This window comes from Stenella coeruleoalba, assembly GCF_951394435.1.
Source record: "Stenella coeruleoalba genome assembly, chromosome: X".
Taxonomy (NCBI): domain Eukaryota; kingdom Metazoa; phylum Chordata; class Mammalia; order Artiodactyla; family Delphinidae; genus Stenella; species Stenella coeruleoalba.
In genome coordinates this window covers 84,696,274-84,707,638 of record NC_137152.1, presented here as the reverse complement: position 1 = coordinate 84,707,638, position 11,365 = coordinate 84,696,274, and the positions used below count along the sequence as shown (strand labels likewise).

Sequence of the window (11,365 nt, the reverse complement as noted above, 5' to 3'; positions counted from 1 at the left end):
ACTAGAAAGATAGAGGGGACAGAGAAAGTCACAGCATACATAAGGCTATTTAGCTGCCTAAAACATACTTGAGATTTCAGATACCTCACAGTGTCCCTAGAATATGGTCATCAAGGAAAGTGCAATGACCCTGACTCATTTTAGAAAGCTTTTTTTTTACACCTTAATTCCATTTTATTCCATGTGTATTTTTTGCTTTTTCCCTATTTTGTTAGCAGTGAACTCACGAAAATCCATAGAACATCGAAGTACTACTTCTGTATTACTCATTTTTTTCTTAATTGGGAACATTTTAATGTGAATTTGATACTAGATCCTATGAATGAAGTACTTCTATATTTTGGTGCTATAGTGGTATCGTGATTCGTTATTTCAGGAACTATGGTGGGGTTTTTTTGTTTGTTTTTTTGTTTGTTTCTGCTTTATAACAAAGTGAATCAGCTCTACATATACATATATCCCCATATCCCCTCCCTCTTGCATCTCCCTGTTGCATCTCCCTCACTACAACCATCGCTATCCCACCCCTCTAGATGGTCACAAAGCACTGAGCTGATCTCCCCGTGCTTTGCAACTGCTTCCCACTAGCTAGCTATTTTACATTTTTTAGTGTACTTATGTCAATGCTACTCTTTCACTTCGTCCCACATTACTCTTCACCCTCCCGTAACCTTATATCCATTCTCTACATCTGCGTCTTTATTCCTGTGCTGTCCCTAGCTTCATCAGAAGTATTTTCTTTTGAATTTTCTGTTATATTTTTTATACAGCAGGTTCTTATTAGTTATCCATTTTATACATATTAGTGTATATATGTCAATCCCAATCTTCCTATTCATCACACCAGCACCACCACCCCCATGCCACTTTCCCCACTTGCTGTCTATACGTTTGTTCTCTACATCTGTGTCTCAATTTCTGCCCTGCACACCGGTTCATCTGTGCCATTTTTCTAGGTCCCACATATCTTCGTTAATATACAATAATTGCTTTTCTGTTTCTGACTTACTTCAGTCTGTATGACAGCCTCCAAGTCCATACTCCTTACTAACAGTAACTCAATTTCATTACTTTTTATGGCCGAGTAATTTTCCATTGTATATAGGTGACACATTTCCTTTTTTTTTCCATAAAAATATATATGGTTATTTTCATTACCTTTCTACATTACATATTATTTTGTGTTTAGAAAATTTACATTTGGAATGGTAATTTTGGTTTGGATTTTTTATTCATTGGAAGGTGTACAGAAACCAGCTCACTCTCTCTCTTTTTTTTCGGCCTTTGTTTCCCAGAGAAATAAAATCTGACATACTAGAAAGACAGAGGGGACATCAGAAAGTCACAGCATACATAAGGCTAGTTAAATGCTTAAAACATACTTGAGATCTCAGATATCTCACAGTGTCCCTAGAATATGGTCATCAAAGAAAGTGCAATGACCCTGAGTCTTTTTTTAGACCACTTTTTATTATTATTATTTTTTCTTTTGCGGTACGCGGGCCCCTCACCGCTGTGGTCTCTCCTGCTGTGGAGCACAGGCTCCAGATGCGCAGGTTCAGCGGCCATGGTCCACAGGCCCAGCCACTCTGCAGCATGTGGGACCCTTCCTGACTGGGACACAAACCCATGTCCCCTGCATCAGCAGGCGGACTCTCAACCACTGCACCACCAGGGAAGCCCAAGCATAAATTTTATATGCACTGGGAAACAAAAAAAAAATCTGTGATGCTTTGTTATTTGCTTTATTGCAGTAGTCTGGAACTGAACCCACAGTTTCTCTGACGTATGCCTGTACTGTGATACTTCCAATGAATTCTCACAACAACCTCATGAAGTAGGTACTGTTAGTTATTCCCATTTTACAGATGAGAAAACTAAGGCACAAGGAGAATAAGCAACTCACCAGGTGAGCCAGCTAGCAAGTGGCAAGCAAAGCTAGGATTCAGACACCGGCAGTCTGGCTTCAGGGTCCCTGCTCTCAACTACTGCCATGCTCTACCTCACATAAATTCGGTATATCAAGCCCTGGAATTCATAGCTATTTTTTGCCTAGGATGAGATTCAATTAGGTATTTAAGGTTTTCAAAAAGTGAATCAATTTAAGTAAATATGTTGAGTGAATACTACCATGGCTGGTACCCAGGCATGGCAAAACTTTCAAAGGCACATGAATGACTGAGGTTTAGAAAACATTGGAGTAAACCATGGAAATCTAAGATATGACAGAATATACCTGAGCTGTTACCAATGTACTAGGTAGGCTACTGCCCACCATGATTAAAATCTGTATGGGGAATTCCCTGGTGGCCCAGTGGTTCAGATTCCATGCTTCCACTGCAGGGGGCACGGGTTCAATCGCTGGCTGGGGAGCTAAGATCCCGCAAGCCACTCTGCGTGGCCAAAATACAAATAAATAAAAATTGAAAAAGAAAACCCGTATGGATCTCTTGTGTAATAATTCGTCCCAGGCCACAATTGTTCACCAGGTATCTAGCCAAAAGAGAGGGAAGCCTGCAGAACTCAGCGAAAGCTGCCCTGAGGAGGAAACATCTTGATCAAAGTTGGAGAGAGGTTGTAGAGGTGCCATCCCTTGACATCTGTTTGAAAGTGAATTGGTCAACCAGCCATCTATTCCCTGGTTTCCTACCCACCACCCCCTGGGAACATGACGCACAGCAGTCACAGTGCCCCAAAATATTTTAATTTCTTTTTAACTTAAAAGAAAAAATTAATATGATCCAGCCTAAATTATATTTGTCTTTATACCAACAGGTATAAAATATAATTTTTTAAAAAATGTTATGGAGGAAGAGGCCCAAGAAGGCAGAATTGCCTAGGGCTCACAAAAGTCCTAATGTGGCCCTGATACTGGGGTGGGTCTTATGACCTCTCCGTCCTGACTGTGTCTTGAAGGAACCAGTTCAGAAGCCAATGCACGCAGCACCCTGATCCTGTTAGCATCCCCTCAGTGTTGAGAAAAGTAAAGGTACCACATTTGGGAAACCCAGCACTCCTGGATCCCAAATCTCTGGCTTAGGGAGACTCAGCCAAGGCCCTGGTGCAACGGGGGAGAGGCTTGAACCAGCGCAGGAGGAGGTGGACTGGCACTCAGGATTTTTTTTTTTTTTTTGGCCATGCTTTCTGGCATGTGGGATCTTAGTTCCCTGACCAAGGATCGAACCCGCGTCCCCTACATTGGAAGCGTGGAGTCGTAACCACTGGACCACCAGGGAAGTCCCACTCAGGATTTTTAAAGACTGCCCAATGGGCTGCTTCCCCAAAATACCTTTCCCCCTCCTCCACTCCTGCCTGGAATCACACCATTATTTACTCCTTTGAAATAAGACAGCAAGAATATTGTGAAAAGTGCACAAACTCACTCGTATGCCCATGGTCAAGTTGCCTGGCTTCCCTGGGGCTCAGTTTTCTGTGTAAAAAGAATGGGGAGATAATAATGGTGGTTGTAAAAGTAAAAGTAGGATAAATTATGCACAGTGCTACGCAGAGGACTCATTTCTTTTTATGTGAGTCTTTTCCAGATCTTACTTCCCCGACCAGGGATCAAACCCGTGCCTCCTGCAGTGGAAGTGCGGAGTCTTAACCACTGGACTGCCAGGGAAGTCCCTTAGAAGTGATTATTATAATATGAAGGACGTGAAAACGTCCTGGAACACCTGCAAACACTTCTTGGAGGAAGAACCACAATCGTAATTCGTGGCCTGGCCCTTTTTTTTTTTTTTTGCGGTACGCGGGCCTCTCACTGTCGTGGCCTTTCCCGTTGCGGAGCACAGGCTCTGGACACGCAGGCTCAGCGGCCATGGTTCACGGGCCTAGCCGCTCCGCGGCACGTGGGATCTTCCCGGACCGGGGCACGAACTTGTGTCCCCTGTATCGGCAGGCGGACTCTCAACCACTGCGCCACCAGGGAAGCCCCTGGCCCTTTTTTTTAATTTGACACATCGGTAGGGAAAACAGCTCAGTAAGATAAATCTAGAAAAATGGAGAGAGAGGAGAGGAAGCGGCAGTGGGGAAGGCAGGAACTCTTCCCAAGTCTACAGTACCTGCCCGGGAATAAGGCGCGCTTTAGGCGCCTGCAGAGCCGGGTGCCTTGAGGTGAGCAGAAACCCAGAACAGCAAATATTGCATGCTCCAGGAGCTGACTGTGCAGCACAGGCATGGTTGGATACATTAAGCGCTTGGCAAGTATCTATATTTGAACTCTGACGTGGGTTCATTACTAAATAAAGTCCTTGTAGATTTCACAAGAGGCACGCACGCATCTGAGTACCCGGACTTCTTTGCAAACCTAACCGCAAACTACAGGTCTCGGACTGCTGGGTGGGGTCTAATTTCAAAAAGCCCGTGCAAACAGCCTCCACGCCAATCATTTCGTCTTAACCACTAGCTGGATTCGAGCATTCCGCGCGCGAATGTAAAAAAATCAGATAGTCCCATCCATTCCAGCAACTTCTAGGAAGGGAGAACCTTGCTCAGAGCCCAGTGCAAGATAAACTAACTTCGCTTTAGCGCGCTTTGTTTTCTCGGGGCTCGTGCTTTACCCAGCTGTATGTCTCCGCCTTTTCCTCTGGGGAAGCAAGGAACACCGCGACACTGCCGGGTTGCAGAACATCGAGGGTTGGGCGGAAGAATATTTCCCAAACACTTCACAAGCTCCAGGAGCTCGTGTGAAGTCTTGCCCCCCGCCCGCAAACTGCTTGCGCAGTCCAGCACAGCCCCTTCCTCCAATCATACACTTCGTACAAGTTGGAAGCGGTCAGTTAAACGAGTCACCGTTCGCCGAACAAACGTGCCCACCACCGGCACCACTCACACGCACCCGCCCTATTTTTTTTACACACCCTGGACGCGAGCGCGCCCCAAAAGAGTCCCACCGACCCCCACTAGAGGCAATGTGAATTCTAGTAGGGGGCGCTTAACCAACGCGAGCGCGTATGCTTTGAACCCGCGGAAGCAACATACCCCTCTATATAAGGTGCGCAAGCTCCAGCCTCGGCGCCAGAAGAGGTCCCGGCGTCAGAAGAGCAGACCCCGAGGTAGTTGCCACGGCCCCAGCGCGGAGTCTGCTGAAGCGCAAGCCTTCATCGACAGCAATCAAGGCATGGCGTGCAGCCACCGTGACATCGGCTACCGCAGCCTGGGGGTCGACGAGGACGATGAAGAACTGCATAGTTAGTGTCTATACGGGGACAGGTGCCTTGGCAAATTCCAGAAAAGGAACTTTCCCTGGGAAGGGCAGGTGGACGGGACGCTGCGCGGCAGCGGCCGTCCTGCAGCCCGCGCACCGTGGGCTCTCTTGCCCCGGTCTCTCCCCTTTTTATTTCTCTTTTCACAGATGCGGAGCCTACCTTGACCTCGGAGACTGTAACCGGAGAGGAGGAGGCTACGCTGTCCGAACCTGAGCCCGGAGAAGCAGCAGCAGCAGACTACTTTGATGCGGTCGGTCCCAACTTCTTGGATGAAAACCGTGTGGGCGGCGGCGGTCTTGAGCCCCCGCAGCAGCAGGAGGAGCTGGCCGCCCTGGCCGCTGAGGGGCCACAGATGGTACCGAGAAACCTGCGCCGCAACCGTACGGTGTTCACCGTCTTGCAGCTGCGGGAGCTGGAGAGAACTTTCCAGCGCAATCGTTACCCCGACGTGTTCGCGCGGTAAGTGGCTGGCTCCGGAGACGCCTAGTTCTCCAGGAGCCCGCGCTCATCCCAGGGCGCCTTAGGCTCTTTCCCAGGACCCTCCCCCTCCTCTCCTGGGCCAAAAGCTACTTAGGAGGCTCGAGGGCGCCGGGTCCGCCCTAGCTCTCTGGGCGTGGCGCAATGCCTATAGAGTTTGCGGGGGTGCAAGACGGGAGCGGAACTCGGGTGGAGAAAGGAAGGCAGTGCCGATTAATCCTGCTTTAATTTAAAATCTTGGTAATTTGTTCATCATGGAGTTTTGCATTCGTTTTTACATTTTGAAAATTGCATTAAAATATTTATCGTAATTACTCAGCTTTTTCGCGCCCTTTAAATTTTGCTCACGAGGCGAGCGCCTCATTGGCCTCACCCTAGTCTTGGCCCTGCCTCGTGGAGCGCTGTTTCCAGGCGACAGTTTCGACCCTTAGAAAGCCAGTGAGTTATTCCCGTCGCTTACCTTCCCCGGAGAATTTGTGGTCCAGACAAGGGGAAGGCCTGTTCTGGCCCGGTAGCAATGGGGGACGAGGACAAATAGGTGTAAGGTTTAGGGGCGCCCTTTCAGGTTCCATTGTATTCAATCTTCGCCCGCTAAAGAGCAAAAAGAATTTCCCTTGATCGCTTGGCCAACGTGGTTTGAAGTTTCTCCTTGAGAGTTTAGTGCTTCCTTTTACAATAAACAGAAATACTCTGCTTCAGAACGCCGCTTTTTTGGTATTTTGGCGTTTTATTTATTTATTTTATTTATTTATTTTTAACATCTTCTTTGGAGTGTAATTGCTTTACAATACTGTGTTAGTTTCCCACAAACGGAAAATTTAATTGAGTCATATTCAACTAACAGATACACTATCAGGAATTTTAATATGTATTCCCTTTTAATATTTTATTTAACAGATGAGTTGTCCATGGGAAAACCCTCCCTAAAGTAAACCTCAAGCTGTATTACAGAAAACTGCGGGGAGGGGTATAGAAATGTAAATGATATATTTTATTCACAACTCCAAATACTGAACATTTGCACTTTTCACCCCCTCAGAGAGGTGATTGCAAGACGCTTGAATTTGCCTGAAGCCATAGTGCAGGTCAGTAAATCTTAATTTTAAAATTGGCAGGACAGCCATTCTAAAACATGCTTTAGGTTTTGCCCTGGAAACACTCAGGTTGGTGTGTTTTGTTGTCTTTTCCGTGTTTAGCAAATAACTTTTGAACAATGGGCGCTTTGGGGGTGGGAAATAGGACAAGTAAGTTCGAGCTTATGGAAATTGTACTTTACCAGAGAGAATTCGATTTCCTAAAGGGAAAAATATAAAACACACACGTCTCTCCTCCTCTCTTTATACACACACACACACACACACACACACACACACTTTATTTTCTAATAAATAAAGCTCATGTCCCTCTAACACTGGCATCCTTTAGGAAGGATGTTAGTATTCCCTAAAGGAATATTTCTATGTGGAATTTATTGGGGCTCAGTCTCACCTGGGAAGTATTCAAATGAATACACTGAAGAGCTAGGTTATAAGAAAGTTCAACTGTACTGAATTATTTAAAATACTTAAAACCAGGCATAAGCTCTTGGCTAAATGAGTGAACATATAAATATTTAGACATTGGGGTGAGAGAGTAATTCAAACACAGAACATAGTACATGAGTAACTAATACACATTTAGTTAAACTGAAACTGATGCCCCGGGGGTGGCTAAAAAGTCCAAGTCCCAGTGCCTAATCCTCCTGCTGCTGTTTTTAAGTGTTTTGCAAATCAGTGTAGAGAGTGACAGTCTTAAATTCTAATATTTTTGGAAGACTTTGATGTCAGCCTGAAGACATTGCTAAAATATTGCAGTTACGGTGGTAATGGGAAAAGGTTTGTAAGCTTTGGAAAATTATCCTCAAAAAATGAATCCAAAAAGAGAAAGAATAATTTTGAATTAAGTTCCATTGACCTAAGAAGGAATGAAAGGTTAGAGAAGAATCGTATACATTCAAATATATGCATCGCAGGTGACATACAAATTCAACTTTATGAAACTACTAAATGAATAAGTGAATATTCTCTTGAAGAATTTTTAACATCTAAGATTTTTTTTATCCTTTTTGGTGGTATTGTTTTGAAAAGGTGGATTTCAGGAATTTGATTGGTTGTGAGGGTGATCTCACTTCAGGCCAGATTCTCACCTGTGCTAATTTAAAATACTTTTTCATTTATTCAGGCAGTGATTACAAATTTGTAGATCATGGAATCAAAAAGTGACTATCTGAGGGCATAGAACACCATAGTTACATCAAAGAAGTATTTTCCCCCCTCAATATAAATACATAAATAAATGAATATATATATATATATATATCTATCTATCTATCTCAGATGGCTTACTTGTTTTGCCCCAGAGCACATGCATGAGTACAGTGATGGAAACGTACTGCCCATCTGTCTGTGGTATGCAGAAAAGCAGGCCACTGGATGGTGGCATCCTAATGCCACAGGCTGGACCAACAGTCAGGCTTGGTCTCAGGATGAGTCTCAGACAGGCAAGGTAAACCCAGAGGAAAAGAAAAACAAGGTTTGCTGAATTGCTTTTCCTCATGCCTTGGTTTACATAGTCCTCTTAATGGATTTCTGAAGGGAAAATGAGCCAGAAGACACAAGTAAGGAAAAAGACAGTGTTCTCATAAATTCCCAAACACTACAGCATGAATTTCCCCAAGAAACTTAATAGATGCTTATCCCACCCATCTTGTGCAAATATAGTAGATCTCTTTTACGAAACCAGTATTGGGAATATGGATCTAATATTGGCCCATACCAAAATTTGCCATACGTGGGCTTTTGGTTATGTTTAGGGAGATTAGACCACAGGTACATTTGAATCCCTCCAAAATGAGCTCAATTATGGTGGCCTTCTTCAGACTATATATCCATGTAGTAGAAGGACACCAAATCCTAAAATGGGAGAGCGAGAAGGTGGCTTCGGGCAGGCAGAGAGAAGAGGCCATTTGTCTCACTTAAAACCTGCCATTTGGGCACGTCCAGAAGGATTAAATACCATGTAAACCCCATCAACTAGTACACTAAGAGGACACTAAAGTCTAATTGATAGCTTGTTTGTTTGTTTGTTAATAGTTGGCAAGCATTTAGGGAGGAGCCTCTTTTGTGACCCCTGTCCCCACAGGATTGAACATAATTGGACCTTCCTGCCTTAGGAATGAGTGATGGGATTGGGGTCTCCTGGTTAAGGAGTGAAGCTGGCAGGACCTTGGGTACCCTAACACTCTGGGTAACAGTGGCTTCTGTCCAGCATCCTGAAACTGAAGCTGGGACCGAATGAGCTGACCTCGTCCTGAGCCCAGAAAGGTTTGGAGGGTAGGGCAAATTGGAGAATACAGAATTGACAGTGGTGACAATAGGGTGCCCAATATCTTATCTGGGGAAAAGGATTTTGGGTTTAGTGAATTTGGATTTAGTTAAGCTAAACTTTCTTTAACACTAACGGCTGAAATATCAAGGCAGTGTCCAGGGCTTCAGCACCTCTCATGTCCCAGCAAGACAAGCCACAAAGTCCCTGGGACCCCCATGATGAGGCCTCCATTGACATACCATCTGTTTTAAGTCTCACGAGGTTTCAGAGAAAGAATGATCTGTTAAACATCATTGAAGGAAACCTTCTGTCTAAAAGTGCACCATGCCCCTATGGATTAGTTACTTCAGACTGAAGATGGGCTTTGCAAATAGGGTATGGTTCCCCTCGGTATGACTTTAATTGGACCCATCTTTATCCCACACTCAGCTTCCCTCACAACCATGATGACACTACTCCTGGTGAGAAGAGGGTGGAGGCAGTTGGACAGTTGATAGTCCAACAGCAGGGACCTGGTGCAATTCATCAGTTAAGCCTGTATCCAGGACTTGGAAAAAACCCATTAAGGAATATTAAAAACGAGACAAATCAATGTGCCAAAGTCTGGGCTAGGCTTGGTTCACTAAGGGTTAGCTGAGGGAGGTGTGCTGTTTGCTTTCCTAAGATATTTTAGCAATAAGGGAATAGCTTCTCCTGCTGCAGTGTAAAATCTCAATGGCAGATTTGCATGGTGTGTGTTTTCTATTATGACATTAACTGTTCAATATACTAAACCAATCTCTTTTTCCCTCTGATTGAAGGTTTGGTTTCAGAACAGAAGGGCCAAGTGGAGAAGACAACAGAGGGCACTGATGTTCAGAAATCTGATCCCCATTGCCTTGCGCCCCCATGTGGGGATAATCTTGAATGGGCCCTATCAGGCAATCCCTGTTGTAAGGCCTACATGGAGATGTGCTCCTGCAGTGCCACTTGCACCACCTGTACTACCCGGACCACCACCTCTGCCACCCAGGCTGCCACACGGGCCACCACCTCTGCCACCCGGGCCACCACCTCTGCCACCCGGGCCACCATTTCTGCCACCCGGGATGCCACCCATGCCACCCGGGATGCCACCCATGCCACCTGGGATGCCACCCATGCCACCTGGGATGCCTTTGCCACCCCTACCACCTGTGCCTCCCTTTGCTGTGGCCCCTGTAGGTATTGCATGGGGCCCTGTCATCAATGGTCATTTCGCAGGTCCCATTTTCTGAATATGGTATTCATGATAGTTATTCCATTGTATTGTTCTGCCAGATAGAAGTTGTTCACAGCACATCAAAAGTAATTCATCAAAATCCTGTTAGATGAATAATTGGACAAAATCAGTGCCTGTTGTTTCTGTTGTTTTTGGAGAGCATGTTGTGTTTTCAATAAAGATACAAGTTAGCAATATATTGATTTTTGCTGTCAAATGGACTAAGTTGGGTATGCATGGGAATGGCTAAGGCAATGCAATTCAAACAGAAAGTCGAAGAAGCTTCCTTTCATGTGATAGCTCTGAGTCACCATAATAGGTAACAGAGTCCTCCCAGTGCCTGTGGCAGGTTTACACTGACCACATGTTCTCCTCCCCCCATCCGTACCCTGACCCGTTGGCAACACATACATGTGCGATATGGGAAGGGATGACCCTCTGCTGAGAGTACAGTGTGTTTCCAGGCAGGGACATGTTCTATTCAAGGAGCTCACCAGCCATGGACTCTAAGGGAATCTTTCTAAGAGGTTGCTCACAGGGTTGTAAGGAAAGGAGGTGGCAGCCAAGCATCCATCTGGTCTCCAAATTCTGTTCACTGCCCTCCACTTTATGGAGGTGCTAGGGGAATAGGAACCATTCTGGTCCCAAGACACAAGAGGGGGCTCCAGTAAGATCAGAAAATGGTTCTCTGTTTTCTCACCCCACACTCCCAGCCCAAAAGAGCCTATTATTGTAGCTTCCCCAGCCCAGAGGCAGACAATCACACCCTGAAGTGTATTTTGTCACCCTCAACATCTGAGAGATGGTCCCCTGAACAGAGTTCCAGAATAGGTACTCATTGAAAAGAAGCAGATCTTTACTTTACCCATAATGTCTTCATGTAAAACTGCCAGGTGAGAAAAGAAAAACAAAAATGGGAGGTGAGAAAAGGAGGCCAGGCCAACTATTTTTAAAATATTACTATCTTTTCAGTAGAACTCATGCTTCTTATCAATTTCTATCAATGTACAGTGATTTTATGAACAGTCATGCTATGAAGTGACTGCAGTGACTTCAGATAGGGGTGTCACAG

At 45.2% G+C, this 11,365-nt stretch overlaps 1 protein-coding gene across 1 annotated transcript; it reads left to right on the top strand.

Annotated features, from left to right (window-relative positions):
* Nucleotides 1-4,412: 4,412 nt before the first annotated feature.
* On the top strand, nucleotides 4,413-10,488 carry ESX1 (ESX homeobox 1). The gene is made up of 4 exons (XM_079910553.1): nucleotides 4,413-5,192; nucleotides 5,357-5,669; nucleotides 6,727-6,772; nucleotides 9,854-10,488. The coding sequence occupies exons 1-4, from the start codon at nucleotides 4,571-4,573 to the stop codon at nucleotides 10,307-10,309; spliced, it is 1,437 nt and encodes a 478-aa protein (XP_079766679.1). The 5' UTR covers nucleotides 4,413-4,570; the 3' UTR covers nucleotides 10,310-10,488.
* The last annotated feature ends 877 nt before the right edge of the window (nucleotides 10,489-11,365 follow it).

Coding starts and splice junctions, on each gene's coding strand:
- ESX1 (XM_079910553.1), top strand. CDS start 4,571: ATGTCTCCGCCTTTTCCTCTGGGGAAGCAAGGAACACCGCGACACTGC. Junction 5,193..5,356: donor GGACGATGAAGAACTGCATA/GTTAGTGTCTAT, acceptor CTCTTTTCACAG/ATGCGGAGCCTACCTTGACC. Junction 6,773..9,853: donor TGCCTGAAGCCATAGTGCAG/GTCAGTAAATCT, acceptor CTCTGATTGAAG/GTTTGGTTTCAGAACAGAAG.